This window comes from Podarcis gaigeae (genome assembly GCF_964106915.1).
Source record: "Podarcis gaigeae genome assembly, chromosome: 15".
Classification (NCBI taxonomy): Eukaryota; Metazoa; Chordata; class Lepidosauria; order Squamata; family Lacertidae; genus Podarcis; species Podarcis gaigeae.
Genome location: NC_139692.1, coordinates 42,974,048 through 42,998,724, shown reverse-complemented (window position 1 = coordinate 42,998,724; position 24,677 = coordinate 42,974,048). Strand labels below are relative to the sequence as shown.

At 49.3% G+C, this 24,677-nt stretch overlaps 1 protein-coding gene across 6 annotated transcripts in view; it reads right to left on the bottom strand.

Annotated features, from left to right (window-relative positions):
- Nucleotides 1-24,677, bottom strand: part of NCOR1 (nuclear receptor corepressor 1) — a 105,939-nt gene that overhangs the window by 7,618 nt on the left and 73,644 nt on the right. For 4 of the 6 annotated variants that reach the window (XM_083714945.1, XM_083714946.1, XM_083714947.1 and 1 more), the window contains exons 26-44: nt 23,604-23,724; nt 21,818-21,919; nt 21,362-21,462; nt 20,225-20,396; nt 19,223-19,363; nt 18,073-18,156; nt 16,470-16,723; nt 15,238-15,592; nt 14,172-14,381; nt 12,270-12,476; nt 11,403-11,552; nt 10,027-10,200; nt 9,387-9,552; nt 7,445-7,941; nt 5,930-6,061; nt 5,326-5,507; nt 3,092-3,315; nt 1,181-1,318; nt 171-313 (exon numbers count right to left, since the gene is read on the bottom strand). In XM_083714945.1, coding sequence (XP_083571071.1) covers nt 171-313; nt 1,181-1,318; nt 3,092-3,315; nt 5,326-5,507; nt 5,930-6,061; nt 7,445-7,941; nt 9,387-9,552; nt 10,027-10,200; nt 11,403-11,552; nt 12,270-12,476; nt 14,172-14,381; nt 15,238-15,592; nt 16,470-16,723; nt 18,073-18,156; nt 19,223-19,363; nt 20,225-20,396; nt 21,362-21,462; nt 21,818-21,919; nt 23,604-23,724 — 3,553 coding nt within the window. The remainder of the gene's footprint in view (nt 1-170; nt 314-1,180; nt 1,319-3,091; nt 3,316-5,325; nt 5,508-5,929; nt 6,062-7,444; nt 7,942-9,386; nt 9,553-10,026; nt 10,201-11,402; nt 11,553-12,269; nt 12,477-14,171; nt 14,382-15,237; nt 15,593-16,469; nt 16,724-18,072; nt 18,157-19,222; nt 19,364-20,224; nt 20,397-21,361; nt 21,463-21,817; nt 21,920-23,603; nt 23,725-24,677) is intronic. The other 2 variants (XM_083714949.1, XM_083714950.1) reach the window with 1 other exon arrangement.

Sequence of the window (24,677 nt, the reverse complement as noted above, 5' to 3'; positions counted from 1 at the left end):
CCCTTGCCCAGGAGAGTGCTTTGGGAGTGATCCTAGCAGGCATTAATGAAGGAATCAATCTATCTCATCAGGGCCAAATGAGGATATCTTGGACTGCACTCAGGAAACACACAGTGGCTGGGGAATTATTTCTGAGAAAAGGAAAAGGCAAGCTGAAGATCCTTCGTTACCCATGTCATTGTCGCCTCCCCCGCAGGAGTTCAGCTTGCGGAAGATCTCCTGCTTCTTCGACATCACCATTGGCGAGGTGCTTTCCAGCTTGGTGAAGAACGAAGGCAGGTAGCTCATGCTCCCCGGAGAACGAGAGTCCGTCCTGCGGAAAATGAAGGGTTGAGAAGGGACGCAGAAAGAAAACGGGCGTGTCTTAAAAAAAGAAAACACCTGCAGGCATACACGTGTTTCTCGCTATCTTGACACTCGCTATGTGAAAATCTGCTTATTTGAACACGGTGAATTAGCACCCAGAACCTTGCTACAGGAATGGCTGATTCAGGGATCAGCCTTAAAGTTTATCTACAGTCGTGCCTCGCAAGACGAAATTAATCCGTTCCGTGAGGCTCTTCGTATAGCGGTTTTTTCGTCTTGCGAAGCAAGCCCATTGACAGCTTAGCGGATTAGCGCTATTAGCGGTTTAGCGGCTTTTAGCGGCTTATCAGCTTAGCGGATCAGCTGATAAGCGGCGTAGCTGCTTAGAAAAGGGGGGGGAACCCGCAGGAACTCGCAAGACATTTTCGTCTTGCGAAGCAAGCCTATAGGGAAATTCGTTTTGCAAAGTGCCTCCAAAACGGAAAACCCTTTCGTCTAGCGGGTTTTCCGTCTTGCGAGGCGTTCGACTTGCGGGGCACCACTGTACTTCCTTGCTTGTGTTTTGCTGGTTGATGGCAGCCGTTTCGGGCAGAAACAACAGAGGAAAGGCAGAAGGGACAAATCACGCATTAGAAATTTCCCCAAAGGAAATAAGGGAAGCTGCCAGTTCGTTATGTGAACGCTCGCCTGACGAATGATTTCACACAGATGGCCTGTGTTCCGATAGCAGGACCTGCACATACGTTTTAACAGGCTCTGCCAAACTCTTGCACCAGAAATTTCTATCAGGGCACCTTGGGCTCTGTGTGCGCCTGTCAAGCAACTTAACCGACAGACACGAAAGTGAAACTGCTGTGATGCCCGTCTTGTGTACCTCTGTTCCGAAGGCTCGGATCGCTGGGAGAGTAATATGAGGCTGTCTTGCTTCTCGTGAGCAGCCGGGGCCTGGGGGGGCGAGATCGGTTCATATGACTCGGAGGAAACGTGGCTCCTCTCTGGGGACTTTCCAAGCCTAGAGAGGTTGCGGGGCAAGAAACGTACAAAAGCAGATCAAATTATAAACACGCAGAAATCCTCTCCTGGTCTCCCTGCCCCAAACTTTCGAGGAGGGAGGCTGAGGTTAAACTGTATGAGCCGGTGAGAAGAATTAGAGAGGCCATTTATATGCAGGGTCTTGTAAAAGAAGAGGGGTCAGACTGAACTCCACCCAAAGGCCTGGCAGAACAGCTCCATCTTGCAGGCCCTGCAGAAAGATGTCAAGTCCCGCAGGGCTCTGGTCTCTTGCGACAGAGCGTTCCACCAGGCCGGGGCCACGGCCGAAAAGGCCCTGGCTCTGGTCGAGGCCAGTCTAACCTCCTTGAGGCCCGGGACCTCCAAGATGTTATTTTTGCGGACCGTAAGGTCCTCCGCAAGGCATACCATATATTATATTTACACCCCACATTTCTTCCAAAGAGCTCAAGGCTGTGTGCATAGTTCTCCCCTCTTTATTTTATTCTCAACAACCTGGTGAGGGTGGTTAGCCTGAGAGTTAACCCAGAGAGTTTCCTGAAGGCCGAGTGGGGACCAAAAGCCTCCTCCCTCTTGGGTCTTAAGTCTGACATTCTTAATCACGACACTACCCTGGCTCTCCAATCTAGTTCAGCATCTTGTTCCTTTTAAGGATTTAGCAAATGTTGGGAAACAGTTGAAATTAGCAATACTAAAAGCATTCTTTCATTTGAACAAACTGCTTGGAGGTTTTTTGGGTTTTTTACAATCAAGCAGTATGTAATTTTTATGTTTTCACCATTTATCAAGTAAATATTAGTAATATTACTTACCACTAGTATGGTTTATTATTAGCATTAATGTGTTATTTACTTTGTATGAGTATTACCGTATTTTTCGCTCCATAAGATGCACTTTTTTCCTCCTAAAAAGTAAGGGGAAATGTGTGTGCGTCTTATGGAGCGAATGCAGGCAGGAGGCTCTGCTCAGCTCTCTAAAGAGCCGCACCGAGCATGAGTGCGGCTCTTGCTGGCTTTTCCGCGAGAGGTGCTGCGCTGCTCTGCTGAAGCCAGCAGAGCAAGAGCGAGAGCTGCACAGTGCCTCTTGCTCTGCTGGCTTCACAGCGAAGCGGGAGGAGGGACAGACGGGAGCAAGCCAAGGGAGAGCCGCTTACGTGGCTTCTATCCCACTTTGTGCAGCAATCACTTTGCCTGCCCATCCCTCCTCCCACCTTGCTGGAAAGCAAGCAAAGCACCTGTCCCGGTGTCTCCTCCTCCTCCTCTTTTAAAGCAAGGCAGGAGCAAAGTGAGAGCTGCACAAAGTGGGACCCAAGCCACGTAAGCGGCTCTCCCTTTGCTTGATTTTATTTGCTTTGCTCTGCGCAGAATATATTTTTTTCTTGCTTTCCCTCTCTAAAAACTAGGTGCGTCTTATGGAGCAAAAAATATGGCAGTTGTTTTTCTAGGCTGTCCTTCATCCAGTGATCACCAGGTGATACACGGCAATGTATGAAACTTTGTAAGTCAGGGCATGTTAAACAGCAGAGACCACTAGTTGGTCTTTAAAACTCCAGCTATCATATGCAGCCTCCGTCTCAGTTCTCAGGAAGGCCTGGATCAGGGGCTCTTAGCAAACTGTGGAGCAGCAAAGTCAATGACGAGCCAAATCAATGACGAGCTCCAAAGCCAGTTCCGAGCGAGTGGGTGAGAGAGAACGACCCCCCTTCTCAATGCGGCGCAGCCTTCTAACACAAGACCACACAGCAAAAAAGGTGGAAAGTCACATGAATCGTTACCTTCCCCTGCTTTTCTCCGAGAGGTTTTCAGGGGACACTCGCGACCCGGGGCGCTGGTGGGGCGCAGACTGGATCTGCACCTCAGGGCTGTAGCGGTTTGAGGCCTTCACCCGGTTCGTGGTGGCGATGGAAGTTGGGGCGGAGGTCTGGAATGTGCTAGTGGGAGTCTGTAGGGATGGCTGCGTAGTAGGTTGGTTGCGGGCAAAATCCTGGGTGATGATTTGCTGCGGGGAAAACGGAAAAGACAAAATGAACAAACAGCAACAATCTCGCAAAACCAAACCAGCACCTGAGGCAGGAAGCATGTGTGATTGATTTGCAGACTGCTGTCAAGGGGAGAAACCTTTAATTATTTTTGTTGTGAATTGTGTAAAAGCAGCGGGTGTGTGTTTTAGAAATTACAAGATGAAGGATGCCCAACTTTTCTACAAAATAAAGCAACTAGCCAGTGTAGACTCAATGTTTACTTGGCTTTGGGGATAAGGAATTTTGCAGAGAATCCCATTATTATTATTATTATTATTATTATTATTATTATTATTATTATTATAGTCTCGCCTCCAAAAACACCTTAACAGGTTTGCAAAAGATCCTACGATCAAGAGTGCTGGTAGTGGCGCGTGCCTACCCTTCTCAATCACACCCCACAAACCAACTCAGTTCTTGCCCTGATGATGACCACCAGTTGCTTAGGAAACTGACTTGATGATCCACCTAGCTCAGCATTCGTCCTGGGAGAAGCTCTCCAGCATTTCAGGAAGGGAGGCTTTCCAAGTCCTACCCAGAGGTGCAGGGGATCGAACCTGGAACCGTCTGCAAGCAAAGAGTGTGCTCCAGCCCTTCCCGTGAAACTAAACCAAGCTTCTAATCCTCATGGGTCTCAATAAAAAGCTAATTTAAAGCAGGAAGCCACCTTCTACTGAATCAAACCACTGGGCCCATTTAGCTAAGTATTCTCAGTACTGACTGGCAGCAGCTCTCCAGTGAGGGTTTCAGGCAGCAGTTTTCTCCAGCCCCTGCCTAGAGATGGGGAGGACTGGAACTGGCAAAGCAGGGGCTCTACCAGTGAACCACAGCTTCCAGCTAACTATTCCACCCTTGTCTCCATCTAACTATATAACGTCAAGTGAAGAATTCTCTCTGTGCTGCAGATAACCTAAGTGGGTTGCCAGTTTGCTAGCGGGCCAAGTTCAAGGTGCTGCTATTAGTAGATAAAGCCCTTTGCAACTGGGGACCAGTTTCCCTACAAGATCACATCTACACCCACTCAACCGCTTCGATCAGCAGGTCAGACTACATAATACCCATTCTGCAATAGTAAGAAATCAGTATTTTAGCATGGCAGCGCCTACACTTTGGAACTCCCTGCCTATTGAAATTATGCAGGTGCTGTCACTATACCCTTCCTGCTGAATTTTTTTTTGCTTAGACAAGCCTATCCAGATGCTTAGAAAGCTGGTGTGCATTTTAATTTTAGTCGGTTGTTACTTTTCGAAAGTCTTGAATTACGCTTGTTAGTTTTTCTTATGGATCATTTTTGCTTTATCCTTTATTGTACACCTCTTTGAAGGTTTGTTTGTTTTTTCAATCAAGCGCTGTACAAATTTGATGAATTGGAACTAGAAATGGACCGTATTAGACACTACAAGTATATAATAATAATAATAATAATAATAATAATAATAATAATAATAATTTATTTATACCCCGCCCTCCCCAGCCAAGGCCGGGCTCAGAGCGGCTTACAAGCAATAATAAAAACAAGATGAATGATTACAACTTAAAAACAAAAATAAAATACAACATTAAAATAATGGAACATTAAAATATTAAAATGTAGCCTCATCGCAGGAGGAGAAGGAAAAGAAAGAAAGAGGGGGGAAAAAAGAGAGAGAGAGAGAGGGGGGGGGGAGGGAATCAAATTGGCTCCAAGCCAAAGGCCAGGCGGAACAACTCTGTCTTACAGGCCCTGCGGAAAGAAATCAGATCCCATGTGAGTTCCTATAAGCAGCGGTGAGAATCTGGGGGTAAACCTCAAATCAGGCACCCCCAAACTCGGTCCCCCAGCTGTTTTGGGACTACAATTCCCATCATCCCTGACCACTGGTCCTGTTAGCTAGGGATGATGGGAATTGTAGTCCCAAAACAGCTGGAGGGCTGAGTTTGGGGATGCCTTCCTCAGATGAAAGCATCGGGGAAGTTTCCTACAGAGGTGCACAAGTACGCAAACCTACACAGATGTGATCGGCCAGGGTGATCAGGCGGTGTGTTCGTGGCACGGGCCCCATCCCTTCGCCCTGAGCAGGTGGCGGAGGAGGAGGCTGCTGCTGTTGCTGCTGCTGTTGCTGCGGCGATGGAGAATCTTGCTGCTGCCTGTAGGAGTGGATCGACCCCTCATACTGACGGCTGCAGTCTCCTAGTTAGAAAAGAAGAAGAGATTCACAATGCAAGAAGGTGGGGAGCCTGTGGTCCTCTATAGCAGGAGAGGAACTCATTTGCCCTCAGAAAAGTTCACTCATAAAATCAGCAGAACGTCCCAATGGCGCTTGGTGGGACTTGATAAGAAACGCTCCAGCTACAGGCTTGCAAGGTCCTCTTTCCGCACTGCAAAAAGAGATACGCGACTCTTAATTGCGAATTACTTGCAAGCTTGTTCCGCCCATACATATGTATGCATTTTGGCCTGCGACTCTATTCGGTTTTAAGATTCGTCATTTGCTGTTTGTGACCTACGACTCTGAATAAATGAATCAAAAAAATCGTCTGCACCCGATTCACCCTCCCTGCATGAAGATGCAAGTCGAGAGGCTGCCCCAATCCTGCACAGTGAGAACTTACGTTCTGCCTGGCTCATTTTGGGGGCTTCCTGTTGATAAGGCAGCATCTTTTCCTGGGGAGGGACCGGCGAGTTTGCGGGGCTGATCACCTCGATGGCATCTCGGGGGGGCTCATAGCGGTGGGAGGAGGAAACTACATGGATCGAGGAAGAGAGAGAGAGGCAGAGGTCATTCGTAAGGCCCAACCCTGACCTGCCCCTGGTAGTATTAGGTCTGCTGGTGTAGAAGTGTGATTCACACTTTGGATGAGAGATGGCTGACTTTGTTTCCCAGGAAAACCCGTATAAATAGGGGTGCAGGTGGGTAGCCTGCCTTTGGAGGAAACACCATAGGTCCCTCCCCCTTCTAAATATTTTAGAGAGGAGCCCTGTTTTCCGTCTGTGTTTAAGGTTATGTGTGCAGGTGTTTCGTCTGTTGTTGACAGAGAGAAGATTTGAGCACCCACTTGTTTTAATTCTGTGAAATGGGTATTTTGTGCTGCTTTAGACCGTTCCTTAGATTTCCATAGGTGTCCTCAGCCCCCCAACCCCAAAACAGCTTGGGGATCCCCGATTAACATTTTCATCCATCCATGTTTGAAAGCCTCTCTTCTAAAAAGGGGTTTACAAAGTACATTTTGCTGAACCCCTTTTGGGACAGTTTCGTTTAACACTTGATGGGAGGGCGTTGCACAAGGCGGACGCCACTACCGAGAAGGCCCTCTGCCTAGTTCCCTGCAATCTCGCTTCTCACAGTGAGGGAAGCACCAGAAGGCCCTCGGAGCTGGATCTCAGATGAGCAATGGGGGTGGAGACGCTCCTTCAGGTCTACTGGGCCGAGGCCGTTTAGGGCTTTCAAGGTCAGCACCAACACTCTGAATTGAAGTGTACTGGGAGCCAACATAAATCCTTTAGGACTGGTGTTATGTGGTCTCAGCGGCCGCTCCCAGTCACCAGCCTAGCAGCTGCGTTCTGGATTAGTTGTAGTTTCCAAGCCACCTTCAAAGGTAACCCCAAGTAGAGCACATTGGAGTAGTCCCAGAGGGAAACTGCGACCCTGAATAATACTTTGTAAAGGGTAGGGGGAGTTGGGGGTGGGTTTGAGGGCCATAAAAGTTTGAGAACCACTTGTCACGGCTAAAAATTGGCTGCTGTTTCTTTAATGCTAAAAGAACTAAGTCAGCATGAGTCAGCGGCCTACAATGACTCATGCAACCTTTCACCAAATTGTACCTGTATTAGTGTTTGGTGTGGGTTGGTTGGTTGGATGGTAGAAAGCTGGATGCGTTTGGTGTGTGTAAAAGCTGTCGGTCGTGGTTGGGGAAGAAGACTTTTTAAGAATAAAAGCAGCAATACTCTGCAAGAATACTCTTTCTCAAAAACTCTTTTGTGCCAACTAAGGTCTGAGGACTAGGCAAAGGAGTAAAAAGGAGGTCAGAACCTTTTCTTTTTCAAACACTGATACCACTGCCCTGCACCTAAACGGGCCAAACCTGTAGCCAGGCTAAGGAGGCCAAAGGAAAACTACGAAGACATACGGCTGCTGGAGGAATCTGAGCTCTGGGAGCCGCGATCGCGGGCGTCCTTGTCGGAGGCGATCTGTCGGGTGATGATCACGTCGATGAAGTTGGCCGCTGTGATGGTGGTCTTGCCACGCGTCCGAAGCTCCTCCTCATACTTGGATATGGAAGGCGGGCCCTTGTCCTTCCCGGCGTCCGAGTAGATGGATGAGGAAGGCTGGGATTTCCCCAAGGAGGAGTAGCTCGATGAGGACGAGGGGTACAGGCCCGGAGGCCCCCTCTTCTCTGCCTCCATCGCCTTCTGCTCCATCTGCTGCTCGCTCACGACCGATCTGCGCCCCGGGTTCTCCTCGATGCGGCCCCCGTCGTGCTTGCCGCCCTCTTTAGACTTGGCCACCTCCATCTGGGGAGCGGAAGCGGCAGCATCCACGAGGGCAGCCAGAGCGTCGGCGGCCGTGTTGTAGCGGGAGGTGGGCAAGGCCTGGGTGATGGTGGGAGTGCCCGGGGGGATCTGCCTGTTGGTCGGAACAAAAAGAGGGCGGTAACACCTTAGGACATTTTGAGTTATACAGCAAGAGTGGCACTATCGTCAACTGTTGGCACAGACTCATAGGGTTGCGTCCAGCTAAGTTTCACCAACTTAACCGTATCTATTTGTAGTGGTCATCTAGGATTGCTATGAGGAATTATGAAAAATCAAGCAAGCCATTGTGTCAGCGGGGAAAGCATCTGGGTTTGAGTCACTGACATGATTTCTGATCAGTCCCACAAGCCTCTGCATCTCAGTCACGTACAGACCAGTTGCTTCACCAGGCATCCTGGGTACATAAAAATAAGGAGATAGCTTTGAAGGAGGTAGCTTTGATGCAGCTTTTGTTAATCTTTAGGTAGATCTTAGGGCCAGGAACAGAGTTCACATGGAGGTGGTAAAATGCCTGTCTGTCCTTTTATGACCTCCGGGGTTTGCTACATGCAGTCCTCCTTGGTTCCTGTTTATTTAGCCGCAACATGTGTGCATGCTCAAATAGGAAATAGTTCTTTGTAGTTAAGAAGCTTCCTCTGATCTGACTTTGTCCCCATGTGGGGATTTCTTGAAATGCTCAGAGGAAATTTATTGGTTCTTACAAATGCTGTGTTAAAGTTCTTTTGTTAATAAAACAACCTGGGCCAGGGAGTGGCAAGCGCACTTTCTCCCAGGGTCTTGCTGGTCAAGCCTCGTGTCTATTGTATTAATCAGGGTCCAGTCCTTCCTTTGCCTTCAGAACACAACATCCATTCATTACAGCGGGCTGACTCTGAGCCCAACTACTGCTGGGTGCAACTCATTGAGTTGGAAGGGACCATAGAGGCCATCCAATCTGACCCCCTGCTTCAGCAAAGGTAAGTCTTGCAACTGCCCCCCCCCCCCGAGAGATTCCTTCTCTCCAGCCTCTGCTTCAAAGATCTCCTGCAAAGGAGAGTCTGCTGGGTGATCCACGGCCCTCCAATTTTGAGGGACAGGGAACAGGTTCTCTCAGTCTTCCTCCTGGCAGCCCTTTGAAATATTTGAAAGGCGGTTGGTATTCTCCTGCAGCCATTCCTTACAATAACCCTGTCTCCAAGCTCTATCAGCCATAAGGAATTAACACATTATTTACAAGCATTGAGCAACTTGGGCTTTGAGGACAGATGTATCCCTTTAAGACAGTGTTTCCCCAAACTCTAGCTGCTTTTGGACTACAATTCCTATCATCCCTGACCACTGGTCCTGCTAGCTAGGGATGATGGGAGATGTAGTCCAAAAACAGCTGGAGACTCAACTTTGAGGAACTGCTTTAAGAGAAGACCGAGTGCATCCCTGTTTGCACAGAGCAACCGTCCTGCCTCAGGAGTGCCTGATGCAACTTTGCTTAATCCACAAGGAGTGTCAGTCACGGGCAAACAGGATCCCGGCTGCACAAAAGAATTAAAACGAACGTACATGATGCGCAGCTGTGCGGAGGGGTCCAGTGGGGTGATGACACTCGTCCCGTTTGATCCCTGGAAGATGCTCGGCCGCTGCTGCATGACGCTCTCCTGGCTGCGGACTGACGGGGATGGCGAGCGGACGTAGCCGTGGCTTCCTGGCCTTCCTGGCTGCTCAGCGCCTGAAGAATATAACAAATATTAGAAATGAAGCAACGTCCCACCCAGCAGTAGCAGAAAAGAACCAGGAGGTTTGAAGAGTCTGAGCCACTGCTTCAAGAGCCACATCCACGCTGTACTTTGAAGCACTGCGGTACCCCTTTCGTGGCTTCTCCCAAAGGATTCTGGGAGCTGTACAGTGGTATCTTGGTTCCCAAACGTCGAAAACCCGGAAGTGTGTGTTCTGGTTTCCGAACATTTTTCGGAAGCCGGACGTCTGATGCGACTGCCGGCTATTGTTTCCGGGGCGCCTGTACCAATCAGAAGCCCTAGCTGAAGCTTTCTTTAAACCACCTGCCTCCTAGTGACAGAGGAACTCCCTCCCACTAGCAAATTAAAGATTACACACACACACACACAATCACTTTAGGCTCTGAGGTATCAAAGAGGAGGAGGCAGCAGCAGCAGCAGCTGGAGAAGGCATTCTGGGCACTCACCTGGGCGCAGGTAGAGCTCGCTGGGAACGGCGGCTATCCGCTCCCTCTCTCTCTCGCGCTCCCTCTCACGCTCCCTCTCCCTCTCACGCTCCCGTTCCCGCTCCTTTTCCCTCTCGCGCTCCCTCTCCCTCTCAGCGTTGGCTGCGGCGGAGGCTGCCAGGTGCGAAGGGTGCCCTGGTGAGGATGGAAAAGGAGAAATGTGGGTGGGGAAACAAGACAAGAGGGTCCGTTTGCATAACAAGGCCAGGCGACACGACGCAGCTTGCAGGGGTTTCGCTGCCGTCATGGCTCCCCACAAGGAATCCTGGGAATTGTAGTTTGGAGAGGGTGCCAGAGTCCACAAGAAATTCTTAAGTCCTCTTGACATCTAGGGTTCCCCCGCCCCTCATGTTCCTACTGCTAGAAAAAAACCTAACAGGGCAGGGAAGGGATGCCATCTGATAAAAGCTGGCGGAAGTCAGTGGAAAGAGCATGTGGATTTATCAAAAAAAGACACTCCTGGTTTGAAGCTCCCCTAAGAATGCCAAAAGCAGCTAGAGACCCTAAGGGCCAACTAATGCAGGAATCTCAGAGGGATTTTTGTCAGACTCTCTGCAGCAGGAGTGTTAAAAGCTGTGCCCCCACCTGTCCTGTTAATATAAACCGCTTTGAGGCTTGCTTTAGGTCTTTTTGAAAACAACAAAGCAGCACATACATTTTATGAAATAAGTAAATACAGTGGAACCTCGGTTTTCGAGCGTCTCGGAAGCCAAACGATTTGGAACCCAAACGCCAAAAACCCGGAAGCAATTGCTTCCGTTTTCGAACGTGCCTCAGAAGTCGGACGGCTTCCGGGGTGCGTTTTTCATTTTTTTTATCCATTGGCTTTGCAGCCAGCCTCGGTTTTTTAACGTTTAGGAAGTCGAACGGTCTTCTGGAACAGATTACGTTCGAAAACTGAGGTTCCACTGTAATAGTAAAGAGTTACGTGACATGCTAAAAAAGCCCCAAACCTTGTATGTTAAGTGTAATCACTCCATTAACTTCACAGCTGGTTGGTGGCCCTTAAGGCAGTGTGGGGAGAGGATGGATGGCCTGGAAACATCCACCAAAGCAGGGAGGGGGGGTGGGCACTGGTACAGAAGACATCAAAGGTGGGTGCTGCCGCTAGGTTTTGCATACCCCCCCCCAAAAAAAGATTGAGAATCTGACTGATGACGCTGGGTGTGGCAACAGCCTGCCTGGAACTCCGGGGTGGTGGTGGTAGTGGCCAAAGGGCGACAGAGGCCATGGGTTTCCTTCCCCACCAGGGCGGAAGGTTCAGCGGCCCACTGTTGTTTTGGGGGAGGGGGGGCGTGCCCCCTGCTCTCCCCACCTAGCGGGGAGGCAGCTCTCACCTGGAGACATGGAAGGAGGGTTGTAAGGCCTGGTGGGGAACGCTAGCTGAGTCCCAGGGATGTAGGTGATCCTGTCCATCGGGGGGGTGCTGGGCCCTCCTGGGTGGGGCACCAAGATGGTGGGTGCCATGGTGTTCAGGTCAATGATCCCTAATTAAAAAGGGGGGGGGGAACATAATGGAGATATGCACAAGATCACTCAGGCCAGCAGTCTTCGAGCCGGTTCGGACCGGGGACCCACCTTTAACCCAAATATGCATTTTGGGGAGCAATTTGTTAATTTTCAAAAAGCATTTATTTGTAGGATGGGGCTGCTGCTGCTGCGTCAATCAGGCCGTGAACCGTCAGTTGAAGAACAAGGACTCTGACCGCATAAGCGCTACGATACCACGTTAAACAGTCATGGCTCCCCCCACAAAGAATTCTGGGAGCCATGGTTTATTAAGGGTGCCAAGAGTCACTAGGAGATCCCCATTCCCCCCTCGCAGAGCTACAATTCCCAGAGTTCCCTGTGGGGAGGGGCTGGCCATTAAACCACTCACCCCTGACATCACACGGAACCCAAGGTGTGGGGCAGGCGGGTGTGGCTTGCCCCAAACAGCCTCACAGAGGTCAAATGGCGAGCCGGATTTGGCCCAAAGGCCGAAGATTCCCAACCACCCTGCTTTAAAGCCTCTGTTTTTAAAGAATGGGTGCGCCAAACCCATTTGCCACCACATCTCCCCTGATACTGGACCCCTCAACCTGCTTAAAAACAAACAAGCCCTACGTACTAAAGCTAGAGGCGTTGAAAGTTGCAGGCTGGGAAAGAGGAAAGGTGTGCAAGAGGCTGCCACCGGTTATCCGCCCCAGAGGAAGCAGACTCACCTCTGGCTCCCGCGTAGGGGAGGGCCAAGGTCTGCTCCCGGGGAGAGAGCCCCCTGGTGAGGTCGGGCCGCAGGCTGACTTGCATCTGCTGGGAGGTGATGTAGTCGTTGAGAATGGTCTGCCGCGTGTTCTCCATGGCATAGAGCTGGTACTGGCTCGGGTAGCCTGGGGTGGGCGAAAGTTGCCTCTGGAACATGTAGGCAGCGGCTGGGCGGGCAGAGAAGGGAGAAAGGGGTCGTTTTAAAAAGGGAAGGTTTGAGTCTGCATTGCAGGGCCCCGCAGGTTCAGATCCCAACTCCATCAGCAAATTCAGACTGGCCGGATGCCACTGACCAGCCTAGTCTGCCTCACAGGGTTGTTGTGAAGATAATAATTAGATGGGGGAGCTGGGAACCATCTGCACCACTTTCTGGAGGAAAAAAGGCAGGATCTGCCCATCCACAGCACTGAGCTGCCAGCTTCAAATATGAGAAATGGTAAGCGTAATAAATTGCTGTCAGGGAACACCACGGCGAAGGTAGGATGCCGCAATGAACAGCAAACAAAACAAGAACAGTGTTTCCGGGATAAGTCAACTGTTTCAAGGATGAATCTTCATCAGCGAATAAATTCCAAATGAATTGTCCATTCAGGCACATATAATGATTATAGACCAACGCATGCACACAAAAGCTTATTCCAGAACAAACTTAGTTGGTCTATAAGGTGCTACTGGACAATTTTTTTTTTTTATTTCGACTGCATCAGACCAACATGGCTACTTACCTGAATCTAACACTGTTCTGTTCTGTTCCTGTTTCATTTGCTGTTCGTTGCTGCATTCTACACCTTGGAGCATCTATCACTGCAATGTTGGACATTATCTATTGAAAGGCATCCTAACTTCGTCATGGGGTTCCCTGGCAGCAATTCATTGCACTTAACATTTCTTGTTTATGGACTTATACATACATTATTTGTGAATGCTTAAGATTTGTAAATTCTGGATTATGATCTAACTAATTATAATATATTATTAGCCATGTGTTGCGGTTGAATTTGAGCAGATTTTTCTGTATTGCAACACAGGGGATTTGTCTTTGTTACGGCTTCAAATATGAATCTCCTGGTGTCACTCAATGTCAGGGGACTGTGGCCCTACCCACCTATCAAAAGGGGTTGGGGAGGGTGTTTCAGACTGGGACCTGGCCTTTGACCTGAAAGGAAAGCTCCAGAGGATCCATGTGGAGCCATACTTTGTAATTACATTTTTGTGCCATTGCGGTCCCACGCAACAGGGGGTGCATCATTTTTTGGGTGCAGGATGTAGCCATGGACATGCTATGTGATCTGATGGTGAATTTGGGGTGACCCAATGTAAAAAACCTGAGGATCCATGGGCTTTTACCTCACCCCTCCCAGGCAGCCTCCTGTATCTCCACCGTCCCTTATCTCCCTCTCGATCGCTTACCAATCAGCTGCTTCCTTTCAACACTCCCTTCCCTCTTGTTTGCCTTAGTGTCTTTTCCTTAGCTGCAACTGTTTTTTGCTCCTCCTTTTCTTCTAATTTCTCTCCTCATTGCTTCAGTCTTCCTGTCTCCTCTCCTTGCAAGTTCACTGTCTTTACCTCCCCCCCCTCCCAGGCAGCCTCCTTTATTGCTAGCATCCCTTATCTCCCTCCCTGATCGCTTTGTTTAAACACCCACTTCCCTCTTTCAAAAAAAGAAGAAGGCATGATCGGCTTTTCGCCCCTGGGCAATTTGACTCCAGGGACCACACATTCGCTCCAGAAGACGCACAGACATTTCCCCTTACTTTTTAGGAAGAAAAAAGTGTGTCTTATGGAGCGAAAAATACGATAGATTGATAAAATGAAGACAGAAAAATGAAATCAATAAGTAGCTCAAAAAGGACTGGACGTACTGGGATCCAGCGCCCTGTGGAACTGCATGGCTGGGTCCAAGTGTGATGGGAGGTGGCTCCTGTAGACCTCCGGAGTAGCGCCTCGGTGGTGGGGGTCGAAGGGGCTGTGAGTTACGACGGGATCCACCCCGGGGACGGGGGATTTTGCCGGGATGCTCTCCCTCTGCGTTGGCGTCAGGGTGGACTTCCTCTCATGGTTGGAGGACTTCCCTGAAGAGGCGCCGGGTGCAAATGAAAAGCCAGAGTAAGGAACGGTGCTAATAATGAAATATTTCAAAACGTAGGCGTTTTGGACCTAAGGAACATGTGTGCGAGTGCTTTCCACAGAGTCGGATCTGACTTAAGTGTTCACTACACTGACTGGCAGCTGCAGCTCTTCCCCTAAATGAGATCCCAGTCTTCACAGTTCCGAATGAAGGGCTGGCTTAAATAGGAGCACTGGGTTGGATCACTGGGCCATTTGGCTCAGGACTGCCCACACTGACCGGCAGCAAAGGCTCTCTAGGGTTTCAAACAAGGCTCTCGCCCTGCTGAGGAATGAACCTGGGACCTTCAGCATGCAGAACAGAAGCTCTACCACGAGCAGTAGCCATTGGCCACCAAGTTGGATGACTTTAAAAGAGGAGGAGATAAATTCATGGTGGGGAATTGTCAAGGACCGGTTGGATGCAGAAGAACGGTTGGAAGGCACATAAACTGGTGGGGGGAGAGTGGTCCCCAGTTGCTGCAGCTGCTCCAGAGAGCAGGAACCTGGGAATAGCTGCCTAGACCAAGCAGAGGCAAACTTGGCCCTCCAGATGTTTTGGGACTACAATTCCCATCATCCCTGACCACTGGTCCTGATAGCTAGGGATCATGGGAGTTGTAGTCTCAAAAAACATCTGGAGGGCCGAGTTTGCCCTGGATTAGTGGGCTCAGGTACCGAGACCTGCAGAAGCAGCTGTGCTACCTTTGACTATTGGCCGGAGAGTCCCCTAATGGTCAGTTGCTCCTCCCATCCCCGGCTGCAGTTTAGGCTTCAACTCCCACCAGCCCTCAGGCCGGGGGTCCCCTGAGGGAAACTCACCTTCTGACACCCTGTTCATCATGGGGGAACTCCTGGACATGCTCTGGTAGCTCACGGGCGTCCTCCTGGCGTTGGCGTCCTCGTAGATCCCGGGGCTCACTTGCGACTTGGGGGCCTCGTGGAGGGTCGAGCGGAGGACCGAGGTCCCGGAGCTGACCACCGTGTGGCGCTGGCGGACCTCCCCGGAGGACTTGGCCTCCTCGTACTTCCCTCGCTCCGCCGCCTTCACGGTCTCCGTCACCAGCTCCAGGGGAGGCATCCCGCGAGGGAGTTTGCTCGGGCCGGTGATCAAGGACTTGACGTTGTGCTTGATTGCCGACTGGCCAGAGCCGCTCTCGTATTTGATGGGCGTCCCCTGGAGGAGGGAAGAGGACGGGGGGCCGCAGCGTCAGCTAGGCCTCGGTGGGTCCACAGCTATGGGAAGTCACCTCAGAAACCCCACAGACGCACACGTTTTCCCTCACCCCAATTCTTTTCCATACAAGTCTTTTAAAAGGTAAAGGGATCCCTGACCATTAGGTCCAGTCGTGGCCGATTCTGGGGTTGCGGCATTCATCTCGTTTTATTGGCCAAGGGAGCCGGCGTACAGCTTCCGGGTCATGTGGCCAGCATGACTAAGCCGCTTCTGTCAAACCAGAGCAGCGCATGGAAATGCCGTTCACCTTCCCGCCGGAGTGGTACCTATTTATCTACTTGCACTTTGATGTGCTTTCGAACTGCTAGGTTGGCAGGAGCAGGGACTGAGCAACGGGAGCTCACCCCGTCGCGGGGATTCGAACCGCCGACCTTCTGATCAGCAAGTCCTAGGCTCTGTGGCTTAACCCACAGCGCCACCCACGTCCCTACAAGTCATTTACTCTTTCTTTATTTCTGTTGCCATTATGAAGCGAGATACACAAAACAAGATAAAATACACCCCCCAGTTAGAGCTGGACCTCAGGGTCCAGGCTGAATGATGGGGCTCCTTCAGGTATACAGGACCGAGGCCTTTTAGGGCAAGTAATCAAATAATGATCTAAACCAGGCACGGGGAAGCTTTGCCCCTGCGGATGTTGCTGAACTACAACTCCCATCACCCTGTGTCTGCTGGGGCTGATGGGAGTTGTAGTTCTTCGGTGTCTCGGGCCGGCCCTCGGCTTGCGGTGAGAAAACGCGCCCTCTTCCTCTTTTTCTCAGAGTGAATACGCCCAGCTGCTCCAGTGGGCTTTGACACCTGTCTGGCACCTGCCTACCTGAGATATGGAGCCGTCGATCATCGGCCGGGAACCCTGGACAATCTCTGGGGTCTTGCGGCTCTCTTGGCTCAGCAGGTCCTGCCTGGGGATCTCGTGGATGGAGCGCCCCATCTCCTTGATGGTGGTGACCCCATCGTAGGGCTTCCCCTTGGTGATGGCGCCTTCGAAACTACGCAGGGCAGGGGACTCCCTCTTGATCTTCGGGTACTTGAGGCCTTCCTCGTAGCCCTCGGCCGCGGCCCTCGGGGTGCCTTTTGTGGGGGGAAGCAGGGAGAAGGAGGAAAGCTTTAGAAGAGCTCACACAACCAAACAGCTGAACGTTGGCAGGAGAAAATGCTGTTTTGCTCCCGCAAATGCCTCTCGACTGCTCCGTCCCTCCCGAAAGATCTCTTTCCATGAGCCGCAGCTCCAATCCATTTTTAATGAAAGTATTAAGTGGGCCGTGTTAAGCATGGGTTGTTTGTTTTTTAAGTGTTTAATGTCACTTCTTGCAACTGAATCAGCCGCCTGGCCTTGGGTTTGCAAGGTGTGATATGATGCAAGGTTGGCTCAGCTGTTCTGACATCTGGCCTTCTGAGCCTTGGGGGAAACGCGCAGAATTCTGAAGCCCCTTGGCTACTTGGGGGGGCTAAATGAAAGGGGCCGAAATGTAGTTATGCCATGGCCTTTGCAAAAGATACTTCACAGTATTTAGCCTGGATGTTGATTTAGCAGCAAAACTAAGGTAAAGGTAAAGGGACCCCTGACCATTAGGTCCAGTCGTGGACAACTCTAGGGTTGTGGCGCTCATCTCGCTTTACTGGCCGAGGGAGCTGGTGTACAGCTTCCGGGTCATGTGGCCAGCATGACTAAGCCGCTTCTGGCGAACCAGAGCAGTGCACGGAAACGCCATTTACCTTCCCGCTGGAGCGGTACCTATTTATCTACTTGCACTTTGACGTGCTTTCAAACTGCTAGGTGGGCAGGAGCAGGGACCGAGCAACGGGAGCTCACCCCGTCACCGGGATTCAAACCGCCGACCTTCTGATCAGCAAGTCCTAGGCTCTGAGGTTTAACCCACAGCGCCACCCACGTCCAGCAGGAAAACTAGCCATTGATAAATACACATTTCTGATCCACTTTATTTACTATCTTTATTTACTACCCACTGTTTATTTACCATCTAGGTATACTGTCATATTGCCTCTTTTCTACAAGTTTCTTTTAATTATATCTCTATCTACGTCAAAAGGTGTATACTGTATATAAATATAAATCTTTTGTCTACTGTCTTTATACCTTACCAGGCTCAACTGGTGCTCGTTCTTTGAATTGTTGGAATACTTCCTTAGTCCTGTCTCTTATACATTTAATAACCATCATCCTATTTATTATCATAAAAAGACTCACAATTCATAGAATTGGAAGGGACCTCGAGGGTCATCTAGTCTCGGAATCTTTTGCCCAACGTGGGGCTCAAACCCACAACCCTGCGATTGAGAGTCTCACGCTCTACCATGTTAATATGAGAGATTTGTTTTTCAATAAATAGCTGGACCAGAACCCAGATTGGGGGAGTTGAAGAGCTTTTAACCTCCTCCCTCCCCATGGGGAGACCTACCTTGCATTATAGAGCCCGACAGCACAGTCCTCTCTTTCAGGTCCGAGTGGGGGCTGCCCCGAGGAAGAGCACGGCAGATTAACCCTGAAAAAGACGGATGGGGACTTAAGACGGGTGCAAAACCACGCCGTTCCTCTCCCAAATGACACATGCTGTTTTACGTTACGAGAGTGGCATGTTCATACAATAAAATACATATGCATCAAGCATGCACAAAAGTTTATACATCTCCAGCCGAACATCTCTTCCAGTATGATCACATCTGACTCGTGTGTAATTTTGTTTGGTTTCAACCATATGTGGTCAACAGCCAGTTGGTTGAAATACCGTGAGTTAAATGCAAGAAGATGGGAACAGGGCAGGATTTAGGTCTGATGAGGCCCTAAGCTACTGAAGGTAGGTACTGAAGGTACTAAACGGACATAAATCGGACATCAGGAATCACAAGACAGAGAAACCAGTAGGAGAACACTTCAATCTCCCAGGACATTCTATACAAGATCTCAAAGTAGCTGTTTTACTACGAAGGAATTTCAGAAATAGACTGGAAAGAGAAGCTGCTGAATTACAACTTATCACCAAACTTAAAACCATGGAGAAACCTGGCCTGAACAAAGACCTTGGATTCTTATCTCATTATACATGACAAAGCCATTTTTCACCTTTTCACCCCTTGCTTCTCCCTGTAAGACCTATTGCAGTCGTTAAGAGTCATCAACAGGCTCATCACAGCTATCTGCCAACCACCCATTCCCACCAGCCTTCTGAGTAATACCCCTCCCCACCTTCTCACTATATAGAAGGGTCTGGAAACTTCTGTTTCAGTGTATCTGAAGAAGTGTGCATGCACACGAAAGCTCATACCAAGAACTGACTTAGTTGGTCTTTAAGGTGCTACTGGAAGGATTTTTTTTTTGTTTTGAAGGTAGGGGGGGCCTTTATATGTCCAGGTGTCCTTCGCAAACAACAAATTGCCGCTGTTTTTTGTGTTGAATATATGCTATATGGTAATTTATAGACCTAAAAGGTAAAGGTAAAGGGACCCCTGACCGGCTAAATTTTTTTGCCGACCCCTGGATTATGCGCACTGCGAGGCAGGTTCTAAGCATCTGAAGAGAAACGGTAAGGCGCCACATGGCAGGCCTCCCACCTTCTAACGGTGCGGAGACAGGAGATTCCCTCATCGACATCCCTTGCTTGATGTTGCCTTCCATAGCATCGTACGTCCGCTTCAGCCCCATCTCGTGAGCGGTCCGTGGACTCCGGGTTCCTTCGCGGACATTCTTGATTGCTGTCAAAAATGCAGAAACGTGGGTCAGGACACCGGCAGAAACAATGTGGGGAGGGATATTGAAGTGGCTCTTTTGTTGCCATGTAGTGCCACTCCAAAAGGTGACGCTTAGCTGTTAGCATCACCCATCAAGTCAAGACTGGTCAACTAGTGTTACCGCTCCCCCCCCCCCATCAATGCTCAGCAACTAGAACTGCGTTTCTCTTTCTTTCCTTTTGTTAAATTTTCTGTTTTACATTTTAGAATATTCATTTGAACAACCTTAAAATATCAATGGCTTCCCCTCTGGTCTTTCCATAGTTCATTTTCTGTATCATAAATCCCTGCATATTTTATACAAACTAAACCATCCAGTATTCCATTATTACATCCATCGAAACTTATTTACACTGCTGAATTTATCTTAACGCTGCTCACGTTTTCAAATGTACACAATTTCCCCACATATATTCAATAAACATTTCCTGATCTTCTTTAAACGTATGTTTTTCTTGTTCTCTTATTCTATAAAATTAGGTCCACAAACTGTGCATATTCCATCAGTTTAAGTTGCCATTCTTCTTTAGTTGGGACTTCGCTCGTTTTCCATTTGTGGGCTAACAAAACACGGGCCACAGTAGTGGCACACATAAATAACCTTTTTTGACACCTGGGAATTTCTCCCAGGTAGCACTTTGTTTCTGAAGCTTGGATCCCCAGGTGAGGTTGGACTACAACTCCCATCAGGGATGGGATGATGGAAGTTGTGGTCCTACAGCAGCTGGAGACCTGAGTTTGAGAAACACCGGACCAGCATCACCGCTCCTCAGTTGTGGGACGTCTTGTGCCAGACACCAAAGGCACCCTGAGCTTGAGACTTACCGTCGTAGGTTATTATGTGCCCGCTCTTGCCCTCGTAGATGACGTGGCCCTTGGAAGAGGCGGCTTCTTCCTGGCACTTCTCCGGGCTGCTGTCCTCCGTGGCCAGGCGAGTGATGGTTCCCTTTAGCAGCACGTCAGCTGCAATCCCCGACTGCGACAGAGCTGGTGTCCCCTGCAACGAAAGCAAAGGGAGCTAGGAACTTGGGCCAAGCCGGGCCCTGGAAATGGAAGCCGCCTCCTCTAGAACGATCGCTCTCCAGGACAGGCTATGGCTCTCACAGACTCGATTAGACGGTGGCTGAATGTTTTGGGCTGTTTCACTGAAGTGGGAAACTTGAGCATATGGAGTCACGTGGTGGCCGCAAAGAGAGTTTAATTGTTGAGCGATTGGGCTAGGTGGGTGTTGTGCGTTTACTTTGTTTTGTGTAGTGCAGGCTTTCCCAAAGTTGGGTCTCCAGCTGGTTTTTGGGGACTACAATTCCCATCATCCCTGATCACTGGTCCTGCTAGCTAGGGATGATGGGAGTTGTAATCCAAAAACGGCTGGAGACCCAAGTTTGTGTAGCGTGAATGTGCATCTGAAGGATTTTGGTGATTGTATTAGTACATGTGAGGGTTGTTTTGTTGTGGTGTTTATTTATTGATCTTTTCATCTATACTGTATTTATGTTGTGTCTGAATGCTTTGTATAGGATTTGCTTTTACAGGCGCCATTTCGAGATATTTATCGTTGCTGAATTCTGCTACTTAAAATGTGGAAACAGCAACAGCAGCAAAATATTATTGTTCTTCTACTATCATAACCAGACAGGGGGCCTCCCCTGGTTCTACGTCAAGATGCCAGGGACCAAACCCCGGGGTGTGGAGGCCTTCTTCCTGCAAATCATGAAAACCCAAGTGATGGTTTCGGAAACTGCCCCCTCCCTTGGTCCATCATAGATAAACAACTACCTGACATTCAGAAGACATCTGAAGGCAGCCATGTTCAGGGAAGTTTTTAATGTTTGACATTTTAGTGTATTTTTGGTCTTTGTTGGAAGCCGCCCAGAGTGGCTGGGGAGGCCCAGCCAGATGGGCAGGGTACAAATAATAAAATTATTATTATTATTATCAACGTCACAAGACAGAAGGAGATACCTGAGTGATGGAGCCTCGCAAGGTCGGCATGGATTCAACAGAAACTTTGCTGGCTGGCGTCCCTCGGGTTATGCTTCCTTCTTGGAGGGTCACCGCCGTACCTGGTTGAAGGTACAGATTCAATGCCACTCATACAAACACAGCACACCCAAACATGCACCCAGAACTAATTTTTCCTAGGTATCTCCCTCAGTCCCTATAACTCCTTTTCACCCAAAACAAAGAGGACCTCCAGTCCTGCAACCTGGCCTTCCTTCTTGTTAAGGGCTGAGGTTTACCACCCTTTATCATAAGCATGTGATTCATCAATTTGCAAAGCTGGAAGGAACCTCGAAGGCTGCCTAGTCCAACCCCCGGCTTATGCAGAAAATTCCCTCCTGTGGCATCTCTGCTAGGTGGCTCATTCAGCGTAAAGCAACTCCTGCCGGCCGAAGCAGCAGATCTCAGACAGCTTACCCCGAACCACTCCCTCGTGCTGGGCTCTGACCAAGAGGCCCTCGGGCTGCGAGTTTTGGCTCCTGGGAGAGAATTCTTCTTGTTTGATGTACGGCATGGAAGCTTTTAAAGGGAAGAAAGGAGACAGACGTATGAGGTTTCTAGCCAGCATTTGGAACGCACATGCTTTTCAAACTCGCAAAAACTGCAAGCAATATACAGTGGTACCTCTAGATAGGAACAGGATCCGTTCCGGAGCCCCGTTGGCATCTAGAGGTAAACGTAACTAGTGATGGCGCGTCTGCGCACGCGCGCATCTCTTTTCGCCACTTCTGCGCATGCGCGTGACGTCATTTTGAGCGTCTGCGCATGCGCAAGCAGCGAAACCTGGAAGCAACGCGCTCCGTTACTTCCAGGTTGCCGAGGAGCACAACTCGAATGCGCTCAACTTGAAGCATATTTAACCTGAGCTATGACTGTGTGGGGACTCAAGCAGCCGAGACTTCCAAGCTAGGAATGCTACCTGCCCCCTTAAAATAAATTTCAGAAATGTATATGGCACTCTTTCAACAAAGACCAGCTGAGTGATGCCATCTGAACAAGGGGAGTCGGTTCCTCCCTAGGACACACAGGGCACTTGCTCATTAATTAGCCCATCACCTTTTCAAGCAAAAGAAAATAATAGGAGCCAGTTTAGTGTAGTATCAGACTAGGAACTGAGGAGGAAGGGAGGGCAAAAAGTAAAAGAAGTTACCCTATGTGGTGACAATGTAAAATTATTTAAAAGGCCTGGGAAAAGACATATAAAGATTTGAAGAGAATGTTGAAAATGATGTACAGGACTTGATGGAATTATAGAGCGAAAGACTTTGTCCCTGTATTTGAGAGTGGATGGCAGGCCAAGACCAGCCCATCCCTGCAGAAGGAAGAAGCCTTCCGCCAAAGAAGATTGGCAAAACAAATTATTGAACTATGCAGGGCATATTAGATAATTTAAACGAAAGAAAGAAAGAGGACTTTGAATTTTGGGGGTTTTTTCCTTTTAAAAAGGGCAAGTGTTTACTGCATATTCCTTAAGCTTTGTGTATAGATTTCCACATTAGCATAACTTTTAAAAGTCACTTGTAGTAAGATGAAGAAGGTTTTAAAATTGGACTGTTAAGAATATAAGGTTTTATGGGCGTGCATGAACAAGCACAAAACAATGGAACCAAGAGGGGGAGTGGAGGGAAGTCAAGCAAAAAAATATGGTTTATGCGTTTATGATGTTTTTCTTTTTTTCTTTGTTATTATAAAATCAATAAATTGTGCATATACATATATATATATATATGGATATCTATATATGACTAGGACCTGGGAGACGAGAGTTAAAATTCCCACTCGGCTATGAAGCCCACTAGGTGCGACCTTGGGGACCAGTCACTGCCTCTGAGTCTACCTCACAAGGTTGTTGTGGCGATTAAATGAGGAAGGGGGTGCATGAGCCCTCTCCCCTCCTGCGGTTTCCATCAGAAGCATCAGTGCCTCCAGTTCTGGAAGCAGAGCAGAGCATGGAACAAATTGCTGGACTGTAGGCATCCCGGGCCTGATCCTGCAAGGCTGCTCCCCTGTTCACACGTTCCAAAGACAGGTTTTGACTCACAGCTGGCCACATGGGGACTTATTCTCAGAACATACAGACGACAGCCAGGGAATTATGAGTGGGATCCATTCACAAGAAAACACTGGGTTCCCTCCCCCCTCCCACTTCACACCAGAGACTGGAGCAGAAACTAGATCTCTCCCGCCCCACAGCATCACCTACCTGGTTTGGCAGATTCCTGTTGCCTGGGCAGCCCTAGGGAGATGGATCCCACAGAGGGCTTAGGTGGTTCTTGACTGTAAGAGGTCTGGCTGTGGGACGTTAAGTAAGTGCCCGGGGTTCCCTGGAAGTCGGAAGGGGAGAGAAGCAAAAATGTGGTGTTAATTCAGTTCGAAGCCAGGACAGAGCGGATCATGCTGCTGGTCGGTATGTAGAAACAAGAGCGGAACTGAACATTCTTGGTGGCTCCTCTAAGAGCCTAGAACTCCCTCCGCAGACAAGCCAGGCTGGCTCCATCATTGCTTTATACCAGAAGGCTTTGGGGGACTGGCTGTTTTTAATGGAAAGGGTTTTTATATTGCTTTTATTTTGTTAGAGCTCTGTTGCACTTTAACTGCGATCCTTTTTAGGTTTTTAGGTTTTTGCATTTTTTCCCTGTCTTGTTTTGATTTGCGCCAGCCACCTCAAGCCCTGCCCTGAGAAAAAAAGCAAAATATAAATAAATGCAACAGCAGCAGCAACACTGACGAGCCACATCCTGCCCTGCCATGGAACAGCTGCATACATGCTTGCGCAAAATCCTTCACGTGCACACACCAGGCTTCCGCATCCTGGTACCTTCTGAATGTTTTTGCACAACGCAACAGAAAAGGACAGTTCTCCAAGTATCTCTTGCAGAGGGCAAAGAGAGAAGCGCCTCAGACGCTGATAGTGGAGTTTGAGGAGTGGATGACTGGAATCAGGTACAGGGGAGCAACTTCGCACTGCAACATTTTGCTGCAGAGGTCCCACTTGGCATTCGCTCGGCAGAAGAAACAGGAAGCAAGGGCCGCAACGGACCTCCTTTGTTGCTTCTTGCGTATCACCATTTACCGTATTTTTCACTCTATAAGACGCACTTAATTCCCCTCCTAAAAAGTAAGGGGAAATGTGTGTGCGTCTTATGGAGCGAATGCAGGCGGGAGGCTCTGCTCAGCGCTCCCTTAAAAGAGGCGCGCTGAGCGTGTGTGCGGCTCTTGGGGGCTTTTCCCCAAGGAGGGGGAAGGGCTGCCCTTCTCCCTCCTCGGGGAAAAGCCC